The sequence below is a fragment of the Panthera onca genome, chromosome D2 (genome assembly GCF_046562875.1).
Source record: "Panthera onca isolate mPanOnc1 chromosome D2, mPanOnc1 haplotype 2, whole genome shotgun sequence".
Lineage (NCBI taxonomy): Eukaryota > Metazoa > Chordata > Mammalia > Carnivora > Felidae > Panthera > Panthera onca.
Window position 1 is genome coordinate 18,075,939 of NC_138349.1, and position 16,277 is coordinate 18,092,215.

Here is a 16,277-nt window from a genome sequence, read left to right on the forward strand (position 1 = left end):
CTCATTCTCTGTACCTTCTATCTTGGACCATACTGGCGTGTATTCCTCCTAGGTCCACTTTCTAGATGGTCCACTCCACAGTGGCCAGTTTCTATCCCGAGCACCGAGAATGGCGGTTCACATACTTGGGGTTGGCTTGGTAAAGCAGTGCATCTTCCCTGTGTGAGTACACTTTTACAAAGTCATGACTGACTTAGTCATCTCTTTTCTGGGGTTAGCAACTCTGCCTCCAACAAGTCTGGAAAATGCACGAGCCTTAGACATGTTCAACAGGTGATGTCAAGATGCACTCAAATGATTTAAGGACAACCTGCCAAAGTCCTCAGAAGCTTACTGCGCCCTTGAAGTAGGTCATCCTCCAGAGCGGTTGCTTTTCATCTACCCAGCAGGTGTGTGTCATCAAATAAATATCTTAAAATGTCTTCCAGCCAGGAACAAATATCTGGCAGGAAAAAGGAAGTGCACAGGCTCACTGACTGGAGGTCTACAAGGAGAGCATGAGCCGCCTTTATTCAAACATACGAAAACTATATTTTTATTAACAGCATGGTTCCACCCCTCCCATTTATTGTTCCCTGTCCAGTCACCTGCCCCACTCCCCCAACTAAAAGGCTTCCCAAAAGAAACTAGTCTCAGTTTTTAAACTTCATTGATAAAGGTTTTAACAAAGAGGATCCCTCAAACCTGGCACCACAAAAGCATATTCTTCCCCCCCCCCCACCATAAAACTGTGATTTTAATAACAATCATCATAATAGGTAAGCAATCTTGGCTCACTTGGCTCTCTCTCCTATCTCCTGCCCTCTTTCTTTTCTCTTTTCTTTCCTCTTCTTTCTTTCTTTCTTTCTTTCTTTCTTTCTTTCTTTCTTTCTTTGTTTTTTTAGTGTTTAAATTAGTCATTAGTTTTATCTTCCTTCTTTTTTGGCTCGGAGATTCAGGAGACATTAAAATTCAGTAATTTGTGATATTTCATTTTTGTAAAATGAGGAAGAACTTAAATAATATGGCACAATTTGTTCTTGAATGTTCCTGAGCCCAGTTAGCAGGTATCACTGGACCCAAATATTTAAAAAAAATTATTATAAGAAAACATAAGCCTGTGGTTTAACCCTGACTTCAAAGTTACGGGAACAGCTTAAAAGAGGAAATATTTGGGCTCAAATGTGGATAAGTTTTGGTTTTAATTTTATGCACATAACTCCCAGAGCCAAAAATAATTCTAAGAGAACCATGAACACGGTGCACATCATGTGAGATTGAAAAGGCTGGCTCGTAATTATTTCAAGATGAATTGTGTAGACCACTGTAATTTTTTATTCACATGAAGGTTATCCACTAATATAATGGTGGATTTTGTGAGATCAGGGTTTTCTGAACTCACTGTGTTTTCTAGACACTCAAATACCGTTTTCCTGACTTTACCATACCTGAGCATCACCTGAGCTAGTATTTACTTAAATGTTTTCTTTAGATCAACTCTAAATTGTCCTTTTAAAGAAAAAAAAAATCACCTCATCTCAAGCAATAAGAACAGTAAAACCATGTTCTTAAATTTGCTCTTTTGGGGAAAAAACTGAGTTAAAGTAAAAGCTGCCTCTCTCAGAAGAAACATAAGTGGTTGATCTTTCCATTGATAAATATTTATTAAGCACCTACTATGTGCCAAGCCCTCTTGCCGATGCTGGGTTTACGGCAGCAAACAACACTAGGTTGCTGCTCTTGTTGGGCTTATATCCTCCGGGAGGAGATGACAATGAACAAACAGATACATAATATAATTCCCAGTAGTGACATGTGCTATGAAGAAAGACAGCAGGGAAAGGGCACAGAGCGGTGACAGGGGTATTTGAGCAGAAATGCAACACAGCATGGAAAACAGTGGCCTATTCTAAACAGAGGTAAAGGTCTACAGAGTTCATAATATTACCTGTCTCCATTTTCACTCTTATAAAACTCTGTTATGCCCCAAGACTAGGTCTGAGTGTGGTTTACCTTCCTCAGACTGCTTTTCCAGTCATAGAGACTACTGTGTCTCATAGGCTGAGAGTGTTCGCTGGGGAATGCCCTTCTGGGACAGGCTGGCCTGGATGCAACTGGTTACAGGGGGAGATTCAGACACCAGAACGGAACCACGGTGTTAGGAAGGGAAGAATAGAAGGAAAGAGCTGGGCACCAAAAAACCAAAGACCTGTTTGGCCATTTTGCTATTTTGCCTGTGGTCTCAGGGTAGCAATCTCCATGTGCCATAAGGAAATTATTTCTTGTGCCAACCTTGGCACACATATGTGGGTTGTTCAGGCCCACGGTGGCCCATGCTCCCCAGCTAAGGTGGGAGGAGCTGGTAAATACACACCTTAAGTATTTTCTGAAAACTCTGATTCTCAAGTTATTGACTGAAAACATCAGTGATAATCTAAATGAAGCATTTGAATAGTTTATAGTTAATAGTTTAATAGAAGCTTAGTCTGACATTTTCTAAGTTTATTTATTTGAGAGAGACAGAGAGAGAGCACATGCAGGGGAGGAGCAGACAGAGAGGGGGACAGAGGATCTGAAGCAGGCTCTGTGCTGACAGCAGAAAGCCCGATGTGGGGCTCGAACTCACGAGCCACGAGACCATGACCTGAACCAAAGTCAGAAGCTTCACCGACTGAGCCACCCAGGCGCCCCCATAGTCTGATTTTTAACAGGCATTTCAGTTTGACCACATGCATTACTTATGTTCCTTGGAGGCTGACTGCATGATGAGAACCCAGCTGGTATCAGGTTTCAGACAAGGAGAGCTGAGCGCTTAAGGCTGATGGACAGGAGTAGCTGCAATCGTGGCTGAGACTTGATAGTTGTGTGACTTTGTGCAAGTTACTGAACTTTTCTAAGCCTCAGTTTCCTCATCTGTAAAAGAAAATAATAATGCCTCCCTTACAGATTTGCTCTGAGGGTTAAATGAAATGAAATTACGTAATGATTATAGAGCACTTGCCATGTAAGTGCTTTTTTTTTTTTTTAACGTTTATTTATTTTTGAGAGAGAGAGAGAGAGCAGAGGAAGGGCAGAGAGAGAGGGAGACACAGAATCGGAAGCAGGCTCCAGGCTCTGAGCTGTCAGCACAGAGCCCGACACGGGGCTCGAACTCATGGACCGTGAGATCATGACCTGAGCCGAAGTTGGATGCTTAACTGACTGAGTTACCCAGACTCCCCACATATAAGTGCTCTTAAAATAAATGGCAATTAGGATGACAACAGCAATCATGACAATAAGTGTTAAGAAATTTGTGGGGTGCCTGGGTGGCTCAATTGGTTGGGCGTCCGACTTTGGCTCAGGTCATGTTCTCATGGTTCGTGCGTTCGAGCCCTGCGTCGGGCTATGTGCTGACAGCTCAGAGCCTGGAGTCTGCTTTCGGTTCTGTGTCTCCCTCTCTCTCTGCCCCTCCCCCACTCACATTGTGTGTGTGTATCTCTCTGTCAAGAATAAATAAACATTAAAACAATTTTTTTTTTAAAAATAAATCATTCGCTAGGTACTTCTGGTTTGGAAACAGAGGAAAAGACCTGTTTTCTAGATTCCGAAGAGGCTTAAAATAACCAACAGTTTTGCAGGTGACTGCAGGTACTCTGGTGGGCTGGTGAGGGCAGCACGGTGGTCAGACAGAGACAGGAACTGGGGAGGGAGGAGTTATCCACAGGGACCATGGCCCAGCCTCCAATCTAAGAGGTTCAGAATGGGATGGGGAGTGGGGGCCATTCCAGACAGTCTCGGGTAGACATGAAAACATGGGAAGGAGCTCTCTAGAGCTAGGACAGGGGTCCTAGATCAGAAACAGGAGACAGAAGGTCAGTGGAATGTGTCCTCTGCATCTGGGGCTGGTTTCAGAGGCCTCCTCGTGGTGGCTGCAGCATTTGCTCCACTGAATTTGAAAAGTGCTCCGCTGGTCACCCTGAATTTAAAAACAACAGGAGAGCACATCCCGATGGTCTGAATCCATTCAATCTGCATACGGGCACAGTGAGATGTTATGTAATCAAAACCCCTTGAACCTGCACCGGTCTCCATTAGCAACAGAAGCAAATCAGTTCATGTTTGCGGGAGGGAGCAGTGGAAGTGAAAAGCGAATGGAAAGCCAAGGTGGGCAAGTCTGTCCTGTGTGAGATTTTCCTTAACAGGTCCTGTGTTGCACTGTGCACGGCTTCTCTGGGGAAGGAAATGCCTTTCTACTCAGTTTCACACCGCCCCCTCCATCAACATATATTCTTTTTTCTTTCTTCCCCTCTGGGTTATTATATATTTAATTGGATTTGTGTCATTGACATATGCCTATGTGTTTGTGATATAATATTTTATTTAATATAGCTGGATTATATCATTCAGTCCACATATAGTTATTGAGTCCTACTGTGTATCTGGCCAAAAAATCATTAAGAAGACGAGCATTTCCAGGAGGACTTTAATTTTTGTACTCCACAGTTACGAGCTTTTGCCAAGAATACATGTCAGGCCTCCAATTTGCTTCTATACCGGTCCAGTGAGGGCAGAAATGCAAGAATACATTTTTAGTTATGAGCTGGCCAGTCCAATATAATGTGACACTTACAACTTTCTGGCTGGTGAGGGAGGGTGATAGAGGATGACATTCAGTCTCGATGTACCTGAAGTAGGTAGAGCAGTGTATGGGGGGGGGGGGGGGTGGTGGCATGAACAGAAAAGCAGACTGGGAACCAGGAGATCCAGGTTTGATTACTAATTTGGTGCCTTGTCCAAAACTGAGGGAGTAGGGAGGGGCTTAAGACTTCTACTTTGAACTTACTGGAAGGCTGGGAGGATTGAGCAAGCAAGGCTCGTAAGGGATCTCTACCTCCCCGAGACTATGTGTCGGCTGTCTTCAGCTGAAGAATGGAGAGAGAATTGATTAGGATAAAGAGGGACAAGGATTAAAATAGAGAACCACACAGAGGCAACTGGATTATAGGGTGGACTGAGATGATGCCTGCCTGGGGGGGTTTCTCTCAAGCTGTAGCGTCAGTGTGTTTGGAGAACTCATCTTCGTTGTCGTCCCAGAGGATAGTCTATGGAGGTGCAGACGACATGGCAGGAAATGAATGACTCAACAGTCGCCACATCGTTGGCCTATTTTCCACTTTGTCCCCAACAGGATTCAAGGTGGTTCACATGAACACACACGAGTGGCATGTGGGAAGTCACCGGGCTTGGTCTTGGCCAGCTCTGGTTCCACTTCCTCACTGTATGGCTGGAGAGCGACCATGAAGCTCAGCAAGTCTGAGGACAAGGGCACAGGGCAGTGATTTACCAATAAAAAATTTGCTATGCAAATGTAAGGGGAGATTTTATTGGTAATAGCAATGCTTTCCATTTATATAGGCTAACTAAAACATGGTAAACACACACAACTAAGGAAACAAAAGCATGAAGTTTGACCTACCCTGACATGAATCCCAAACCTTAACAGTTGAAAGTTTTTCTCATAGTAAGCAAAGCCATGGTCTCATCCTAAAAAAAAACAGTACGTTTGTTAACCTGAAAATGCTCTAGATGACTCCTGGGTCTGGGCTATTCTGCACAATCTGATGATCGGGGATTTCATCAAATTAATGTCACTAGATAGGCCTTATAATTAGGATAAAATATTTGAAAAGTTTTAAAGATGAGGCTGTTCATTAACTCATTGATTTTCCTACCAATTGGGAGCCTGAATTTAAATGATACCCAAAAATATAACTAGGTGTGCTCAAAGAGAGAGCTAGTGGTGAGTCCTTAAATGGAAGGCAGAAGTTTAAAATGCTATTACTATTCAGATTCTCTGAGAACATTAAAACTGCCCATTAAATGAAAACTTAATAATTGGCCCTACTGAATTGTGACATTTTGTAACCTGTTCAGAAATGCAGAAAATTGTGGAAGAAAAATTCTTTTGAGGCAGAATTTGATTTGCAATGTAATATTATTCCAAAAGCCAAGGTCACCACGCACGTACACATAAAAGAACAACAATGCAGACTGACTACCAAAGCTGAGGAAGACTCTGGAAATCAGAGCTAAGGCATATGGCTCAAGACTTCTAGGTAAGTTATGCTACTAGTCTGGAAAAAAATCAACAGGCAACAGCACGAGCTCAGAGTTAATATCAACATAGAATTGACTCCTCTTTGGAGATTGCTTAAAGACATGACAGAGATAGGTCATTTTTGTCCTTCTATAGAAACCATCACAATTTTTAAACTTACTCTGCAATGTCATTAAATAAATACAACGTAAAGACATTAACTGGGGGGAGAATCAGTGGTTTCACATCAGAAGGTTAAAAATTCTCAAGGGCCGATGATTAATGAGCACCTTCCGGGTGTAGGGAGCTGTGTCCAGTGCTTTTGAGAGTCAAATATGAGAGATACATATTCCTCGTTTTCAAGGACTTTACCACGTAGTAGAGTGGAGGAGACAGACACTGACCTAAATAAGATACATACTTATCTCTGAAAGATGGGTAGGGTTTTGATGGGGGAGATGGAAGGTCACTGTCCAGGCAGGAGGAAGGGCAGGAGCAAGGGAAAGGCTTGAGACATGTCTGGGGAGCAGGGAGGAGGTTGGTGTGGCTGGAATGCAGGTGAAGAGAGAGCAGGCCAGCTGGGAAGAACACTGAGGGAACACTGAGGTCTGCCCAAGGCGTCAAAGGGCCAGTTCCATCAGAAGACAGACACTGTTAGGGGCACGGAGAGCGAGGGCAGAAATCTTCATCCATAAACTATCTACGAAAATATCGGGCTCCAACTTGTTATCCCTTCACTGAAGTATCTGTTAGCAAAGCAACCAGCCACTGACAAAAGACGAGGCCTCCCCAAAAGGAACCAATTACTGGGAAGAAATGGTGGTTAAAGGGAATGAAGACAAAGAATAATCAGGAATTAAAAGGCAGAAGGTGAGTGAGATAAAGGAGAAAATGTGCTGGAGAGAAGATGGTCTAATCAGGGACATGATGGAAGCAAGGAAGGGGATGAACAGAGGTCCCTCTCATCACCTCCCACCCCAGGCTAAACCCTAAGTAAACTTACTACAGAAATTTGAGGGCAAGCATGCTGATAGTTTAGAAGCCACTGGAAATAATGGGGACTGCGTGAAGTTTCTGGATGTGGATTTCCACCCGTAAATGAATTGCTCTCTGCATTCCTATGAGAGGAACTGTTAAGAAACATCCTTTTAGGAAAATAATTAACGTCAAGGGGAAATGGTCACAGCAAATGGCTAAGTGCAAAAGCCTACAAAATAGACGTATGTACAGCCTGATTTTGTATAAATGATGAGTAGCATTTATTGTATTCGGCCATCAGAAACTACATCACTGAATGGTGGAAATATTTGAAAAATGCCATGTCATCAGAAACGTTTATTCTTACTTGGAATACTCAGTGACTCTGTTGAAAGTACTGTGCAATGCTTCCATTGGTATGTAGAACACCTCCCGTTAGAAATATCTCTAATAAGAAGAACAATTAAAACAAAGGATCTTGGGGAAGATGTGGCCGGCATGGCATTAAACATTACAGATGAGGGTTTCCACATTTACCACTTCTAGGAAAACAGTCCCTTATGTAAGGAATACACAGGGCCATACTTGAGAAACACAAATATCCCCAAGCTTACATTTGCTCTCGTAATCAACGCAACTTGTTTACACAGACTTGTTACTCCATTTATCTAAACATGCTCGTGTATAAACTAGGCGTACTCCACGTCAGTCTCTTTCAAAATACAAATGTTTCTGGGTTATTGTGCATTTCAACAAGCCCATGCGAATACACATACCCTACATACACTCCAGACTCATTCTGTTTTGCATGTGAGATGATATATTTTATAAATCTGGCTCACACAGTGGAGGGACTGGTCCATTTATAGGAGAGAGAAGGAAGCAGTGACTTCACGTTTAACTTCTTGAATGTTAGCAGGATAGAAGTGTCTGACAGAAAAGAAAGAAGAAACTTCTGTCCTTGGGGTGAAGGACGTTATCAACCTTTTACCTAAATAAACTTCGCCAGGAACAGGGGTGAAAAAGTTGACTACATACTTAATAAAGTGCAGCCAGGACTGCAGCTGTTAATTTTGGTTTGATTCTTTACAGCTGAACGGAGAAAAAAAACCCTACAAGGCAACTGCGTGAGCCAAAGAGACTTTTACAATGTATAAGCGAAACTGAAATAAATAATTTTGGCAGATTCTATGTTCTTTACGTTAAAATACATCATCTGCCAAATGAGGACAATGACTTTAAAATTTTCATTCATAGTAACGGGAAATCACAGGCAGGTTTCTAAAGCTTAAAATGCCAATGAAATATTTAATCGTTTCTACGTAAAATATGCATGGAAAAAAGATGGGAAGAATATGTATGAAAGTGCTAACGATGATTCGATGGACGATGAGGCTTATGGGGAGTTTTATTTCTTTCCTCTACACCTTTCTGAAGCCTCAAGATATTCAACAATAAACGTGAAATTCATATTTTAAGAATTTAAAAATTATGAATAGTTCAACAAACCCACCTTTTTTCTCTTTTGGGGTGAGAAAATGATGCAAAATACGACAAAAACGAAATTCTCTGAAGCCTATTTTAAGCAAGTGAGAACAAACCCCTTACAAACATGCCTGTGGACGCGAAGACAGCTTCCAGCACTTTAAAGCACTGTTGGGCTGCTGGGCTATTTGGGGGCTTGGGATCTTGACGTGGCGTGACAGGTAGGGGTGAGGTTAGGCCATCCTGAAAATACAGGAAAGATGGGGAAGTCGCGGACTCGACGGCAGAAGTCCAGGTTTCCTCAGTGCGTATCGGCTGTGGATCAGAGGGCAAATGGCCACATATGCCGTTCGCGGGCAGGTGCTCTACAGGAAATGTAGGGAGAGAGCTTCTCACCCCAATCTTTTCCTGAGGACCAATCTGGGTGGCGGTAATAGGGCTGTCTCTCCCCTACTTAATTGAGAGATTGTTTCCTTTCCATTTCGTCTGCATGGTGACATGTTGCAAGTAGGGAGACCAAAGTAGGGAAGACTGACTAAGGAAGAGCTCTCCACCATCTGAAACAGGCATTGACGCCATAGGCACAAAGTTATTTAATTAGCACGCATTGATTAATTTAACCTTGTGTAACCACTGTCTCCCGCTACTGCTAATTTTGTTTTTGAAGTCCAATGAAATAAAGTAGCTGAAGAGTAATTAAATGTGTCCAGTCCCTTCATCCGTATGGCTATGGTGACTGGGTAGCCCTCCACTGTGGGGGTTTTCTGAGAAGATGTTGGAAGGGCTTTGAAACAACTCAAAGCCGTGTTCTCAGGAGGTGGTGACTTCACACTAAAAATCCTAATTTAAATGGGCCTGTCAGCAGCACTTCCCTGATTATTTTCAAATATTGGCTAAAAAAAGTGACTGTGTTCCATCTAAAAGCTTGCTTTGGAAAGAAATGCTGGGCTATATTTGTTATGATCTGTCCAGCACGAAAGGGAGCAGGCAGAACACTGAGGCACGTATGCAGGTTAGCAGTAGTTTGAAACTTTTTAAGAGACGCAAACGTGCCAAAAAATGAGAGCACTTTTTTTTTTAACCAACCACAGACATACATACTCAACAGATGACCAGAGTAACATGGAGCTGCTCCAGATGAAGTCCTGCCTGCTTGGTCGATTCTTCTTCCTTGGCCAGCTTTAGGTGGGCGGGCCAAATTTTAGGGCTCCTTGAAACACAGTTTGAGAATCACCGTTCCACAGCATCCCTGGGAGGAGGGGTGCGTGGTAACTGCACACTGGCTCCTTCCATACAGATCTGCATCCCTTTTAGCAGCCGTCTCTGAACGCAAAGGCTAGAAAGCTAAGAACTAAACTGATGTTTTGGAGATTCTCTTGCGACCAGGTTCCAGATGTGGCCCAGGTTTTGTGAGGCAGACGTTGGTGCAGAATTTAGAAAGCGGATGTGAGCAATATGACGCAGCTGCATGGGAGGAGGCGGGTACCTCTGGTGAGTGAGAGAGAGAGAGAGAGAGAGAGAGAGGGAGAGAAAGAGAGAGGGAAAGAGCATGCGCATGCGCGAACGCGCACAGGAGAGGGGATTGCATTTGGTGTCTGGGGGACAGCTTTGGCAGAGACTATGGAGTACAGTTCCTGCATCAAAGATGCCATGTGGTCCATGACTGTAGCGGTGAGCTCTCCTGGGCAGTGGGGTTGAACTCTTTGGCTACTGCCACGTAGCATCCAAACTAGCTTCATCAGTTTTCCCAAGGAGCCTATATGTTATTCTAGCAAATCTCTTCCTGCTTAAATTAGCTAGAGGATTCGGTCCTGCCAAATCTAAGAATCTTAACCAACACAGCATCTAAAAATAGACCCCAATTACCTCACTGTCTCATATGAGGTATCCCCAGCATCACCCCATGTTTGTATACCTGCTGAACCCACCACTGTTTTTATCATGTAGATACCGAACAAATGTTAGTTAAATCACATCGCTATGGCCATAGTATTATGCTGGACTAATTGTAACATCATTCAGCTACTTATCAGACAGTAAGACGAAGTCTAAATAATATAGGTAAGAAACACCTCAGTAATCCAGGGGTTGAACCACTGTAATTTTTAACTTTGTTTACTTATCTGGGTAAAAAAAAGCAAAGCATTAAAAACAACAGTCTTGATTTCTCGTCATTCGGAGGGGAAGACAGAAACAAGCCAAAAGCAATCTTTTAAGATATAATAGAAAAAACAAGAATATAAAATTATTATGGTAATTAGCAACGAACCTCAATTTGATCACTATAGAATGACATGCTTAGATTTGCATGTCTTATTGAAAAGTAAGAAAAAAGAGGAGCGCCTGGGTGGCTCAGTCAGTTGAGTGTCTGACTTTGGCTCAGGTTATGATCTCCTGGTTGGTGAGTTTGAGCCCTGTGTGCGTTCACTGCTGTCTGTTCAGAACCCGCATTGGATCCTCTGTCCCCCTCTCTCTCTGCCTCCCCTCCCCTCAAAAATAAACATTAAAAAAAAAAAAAGAAGAAAAAATGGGCCCTTTATCTTTAAAAAATATATTGTCAGCATTGTGTCATACACACACACACACACACACACACACACAATCTAAGTATTATTATTATCTAAGTATTATCTAAGTATTTGATTACTGACAGCACAACCAGTTTTCTTCATTTAGAAAAGACTACCTGAAAGGACTTCTTTTTCCCTGGGTTCATACACAACCTTTATTTCATTTTCTATAAGTGGTTAGACAAAGGGTCAAATGATAACTTTAAATATTTAAGCGGGTCAATGACAGTCAAGCAGTCAGATATTTCTCTAGTTTATTGTTAAATATGGATTGCCTTAGAGGTAACCTCGGGTACACTGCAAGGCTTCCTAATGAGTTATTAGTTATGAAACTATGAAGTAATTCTGAATTTTAAATAAGACCGAAGAATAGACTGGGGTACAACAAATTAAAGGCACCATAATTATGCAATATCATGAGATGTATTAGATAGTCACACTATGCGTATATCAAAAAATACATTAATAAACTGAACATATTAATAAAAAGCTAAGTCTGGCCCTTCAAGACCTCAACACTAATTGGAAAGAATTTTGACAGAACATCTTGAATAACTTTCATTATCAATCTTGGCAAGGTATTTTTCAGCTACCTAAATAATGATTATTTCTAAACTCCACAGTGCATCTATTAAAACCTAAGATCTGAAAAATATCATTAGTGAGGATGAGTGAGGTAGCAAATGTTCAAATGCCACAACCTGAATCTGAATTTATTAGTGTGATGTAAATGATATGTAAGTGTTTCATTTCATTTTCCTGTATTTTACTTTTACAGTGTCCATGTAAAGTATATCGCACATTTGCAATTACATAGCAGATGTTAATGACATATCATGCACTATTTTGCAAATTTTGGCAATATTTTTAAGATCATGCATCCTATCACTTAAAAACTTTTTTTAATGTTTATTTTAGTTTTGAGGGAGAGAAAGAGAGAAACAGAGTGCAAGCGGGGAAGGTGCAGAGAAAGAGGGAGACACAGAATCCGAAGCAGGTTCCAGGCTCTGAGCTGTCAGCACAGAGCCTGACAGGGGGCCCAAACTCACAGACCACGAGATCATGACCTGAGCTGAAGTCGAATGCTCAACCGACTGAGACACCCAGGTGCCCCACATTCTGAGCACTTTAAAAAGCCTCCCAAAGTGTGATTTAATGGATTTAATTCTTAAAGAAAACATTTTGTAGCAAGGAGGATTAACCTCACAATGAAAGCAAACATATTAGTAGCAGATATTGGTGAAAAGTTATAAAAGGTAAATTTTACCTACGAGAGCTTACTCCTGTAACCAAAACACAGATTTATCCATTTTTTCTTTGTTGTTGGAAACAAAGTTATTACTAAAACAAAAACAATATCAGATCACTATTTAGTTTAAAATAAAAAAAGTCTAGGGGCTCCTGGGTGGCTCAGTCAGTTGAGCATTCGACTTTGGCTCAGGACATGATCTCGCAGTCCATAGGTTCGAGTCCCGCATCGGGCTCTGTGCTGACAGCTCAGAGCCTGAAGCCTGCTTGGATTTTGTGTCTCCTCCTCCTCTCTTTCTGCCCCTCCCCTGCTCACGCTCTGTCTCTTTCTCTCTCAAAATAAATAAACATTAAAAAAAGAAAAAAAGAAAAAGAAAAAGGGTCTAGCCAAAAAGGGAGTCTAATTAGTTAATACCAGAGCACAAAGCACCTATTCTAGGAATACGGTTTATTAAAGTTAAAGAAAAAAATGGCAGCTGTGTGACACATTAATAATGCCTCTACCTACTCTTTTTTTTTTTTTAATGTTTATTTATTTTTGACAGAGAGAGAAACATAGCATGAGTCGGGGAGGGGCAGAGAGAGAGGGAGACACAGAATCTGAAGCAGGCTCTAGGCTCCGAGCTGTCACCACAGAGCCTGACGCGGGTTCGAACTCACGGACTGCGAGACCATGATCTGAGCCGAAGTCGGACACTCAACCGACTGAGGCACCCAGGCGCCCCAACCTCTAACTACTCTTGCTTTTCATATTAGATTTGGTTCCACTAAAGATTCTCCCCTTGAGGTGAAATGTCTGCTATGTGTATCTTGTTCATAGATGGCCATAGGCACCCTGTGTATTAAAGGATATTATTTTGTGAATACCTAGGCTTTAAGTTTCACTAAAATGGGAGGCTTGCTCAATAAATACTTGCTCCAGGTCATGAAGTCAGATATTAGAAAAGAAGGAAGAGATTGCTGCCCGAGTTGACTGCTGTACCCCACCTCCCAATTTCCCTAGACAAGGAGGTCTTTGCTTCCTGGTTCTTTTAGTTGGGGTCTTGACTCATGGACTTCTTATGCTCGCTTTTCCCTTTCTCATTGGAATGAAAACACTCATACAGCATAGGCATGATGCACGATCACGCTGCAACAGTACAAATGAAGTTTATGAATGACGTCCTTCACTTTACTGCCCCTTCCTCTCACACGGTGAGATCCGTAACTTACTAGCTATAGGACTTCCAAAGCTGAGTGATTTGTAATGTAATACTTCTTGAATCTCCAGAGCAATTTCAGCATTAGTTACAAATAAAAGTTGGCTCTCTGCATCTCTTAACCTTGGGAACATGAACCTTTAAGACTTGGAGATCAAATACCAACATTCCCCTAGGACTGCTGTGCACATCTGCATTTCTGGACATAGGACTTTTTTTGTTCCCAATCAAGTATAATCTCACTTCATAACTTCTAACTTTTGGCTCGGTGCTACCTAGATTTCCAGGCAAGCAAAGAAATGAAGGCTGAGGATTTTGTGCTTAGAGGTTTGGAAATCTGGCAAATGCTACATTAAAATGCAAGTATTTGATCTTGAACTTCAACATAGTGAAATGCAGTTAAAATACAAAGTAACCAAAGGGAGGCTTTATATATTCCAAATCTGCACCTGTATTCCGATGTTGCCAGGTATTTGTACTAACAATTCTGTGTCCTGGGCAAAATGGAATGGAGAGCCTCCCAAATTGTCCTCTGGGATCTCCCAGCCATTCGAAGTAATCACTAATTCCTGCTTACATGTTCAAGCCAGGCATCCAAGGGCTGCTATTCCTGGCTGATTTTGTTGTGTGTTTAAATGTTTAAATGGTCCAATTGCATCTGGGTCCAAACTAATTTAACATGGAAAGTTAGTTCAAGGATTCCAGTCACCTTTAAGTTATCTTTGAAGCCAGCTATGAAGATTGCTTCAGTTATTAATGTACAATAATAAAAAAGCACCCTTCTGATTCACCAGACTCAAGGGTTTGTAAGGTCTCCTTAATATTGACCTTTAGGATCCAATCAGTGAGGTAAGAATTTATTTTCAAATAATTTAATTTAGCATCCATTAGCACTCTTTGGGACCTGAAAGTCACAGAATTTAACTGATTCTTATATTCAGATAATCGTGAGCACAGGTTACCTGTAAAATGAAATTTCCATGAAGATTTAGGCAGGCAGCACATTTTATAGTCCTGAATGTCATTAAGGTAGGGGTATAGACTAACAGGATTTATTCTACAAATGCTCTCCAACAATATCAGTAGCTTCAGTAAGCGGAAGCTATCTTTCATTTGTCAGTATATTTCCACTTCTGCAAGCTCTTTGATGGGAAGGGCTCTTTCTGGTACTTCTCTGTATATCATATAGAACTCAGCCTTGTAACATGGTGGGAAAACACACTGCCTTAGATGCCAGGAGAGCAGCATTCAGCATCCAACCTCGCTACTTATTAACTGTGAGATTTCTGGTGGGGTTATTATGATACATGGGTCTTAGTTTGCCTACCTGTAAAGTGGGGACAGTGTTTTGCCTCACAGTGCTCTGACAGCAACCTAAAAAGTATGGATTAAACATATTTTGTAAACTGTAGTATTCTGTTTAAATTTAGGTTTTTGTCCCTATTTTATTCTACTCGAATTAAGAGCTACTATTTTCGAGCACTTACTATGGACTAGACACTGTGTACATGATATATAAGGGTTGTGCCACTAAATCTTTATGACAATTCAATAAGGTATGTTCCATCAGGACTCCCCTTTGACAGATGAGGAAACCTAAGTTTGACTCAATCCCGAGCAGTCTGGCTTCAAAGTCACCACTCTAAACTGCTGTCACAGAGTGAGTCCTCTGCTTTTAGGAAAAAGATCTCACCTTTATGAATCTACCAATGGAAGGTTTAGGTGGTCAGAGTGAAGAGGAGACAGTCACCTCGTCTAGAGTGACCCCAGATGTCACAAGGTAAAAGAAGACAGAGGATCTGAACCATCAGACTCGTGGCCAGAGGTTTTCCATTTATGTTCAGATTTCTGCAACACAAATATCTCATCCTGCTATGCATATTTTCAACTGTACTAAAATCACCAACTGAGGCTTAAGAGGGGGGGAAAAATCACCTCAATTCTACATCCAGCCGTGAGTAAAACGCTGGAGCTTGGGAGTCTGGGAAAATACAAGTGGACTGGCCAGGGTGGAAAACAATACTTTGTGACCTGATACATCCGTTGCTGAAACAGCTGACAAGCCACCCCTCAGGGGGTATGGTAGACACAAACGACCATGGTGGTGGTCACCTCTGTGAGGATTCCCTTCTCCAGACGGACTGAAGAAAAACCCAAGAGTGGAGGTCACCTGGCAGGAAGAGCGGTTACTTTCCCAGGTACCAGGCTTTGGCTGGCTACCAACCAACGCACTGCGAGAGAATGAGACCCAAGACAATACTCTGCCTGTGCTCAACAATGAGTGCACAAAGGGTGTCAAAGCATGTGTTTAAGCATATGTGAACAAAGAACATAAAGATGTGTGAGAGGGGTGTTAAAACATCAGTTCAAACATGTGTTTAACCATGTGTGAGCAAAAGGGTGTTAAGCCATGTGGTAAAGCAAGTGTTAGAGCATATTCTATTACAAATGTTTCTCATTTGGGAGCTTAAATTATTTTCTGCCTAATCCAGGGTTGCTAAGCAATAGTTCTGTGTTGTCCTAACTTAACACAATAAGTTATTAAACTGAAAAAAAAAAAATTGAAGTTAGATTTCTTTTTTCCTGTCTCGGTTTCATCACGAAGAATTTACATCTATAGTTTTCAATAAACACAGTGGTAGTGTTGTGCTAGTGTAAGCAAAGACCGGGGTAATGCTCCAGGTGGAAGAAGGCAACAGCCAGAGACTAGGGAAGACCATGCTCAGTGTAGTGAGACAA

The 16,277-nt window shown here is 41.8% G+C and overlaps 1 protein-coding gene across 9 annotated transcripts in view; it reads right to left on the reverse strand.

The window, feature by feature from the left end:
- Positions 1–16,277, reverse strand: part of VTI1A (vesicle transport through interaction with t-SNAREs 1A) — a 348,742-nt gene that overhangs the window by 99,093 nt on the left and 233,372 nt on the right. Inside the window, exon 9 of one of the 9 annotated variants that reach the window (XM_060641505.3) lies at positions 818–2,892. The exons of the other annotated variants lie outside the window; for them this stretch is intronic. Coding sequence (XP_060497488.2) covers positions 2,889–2,892 — 4 coding nt within the window. The 3' untranslated portion in view covers positions 818–2,888. Of the gene's footprint in view, positions 1–817; positions 2,893–16,277 lie in introns of those variants that run through there. 9 annotated transcript variants of the gene reach the window in all.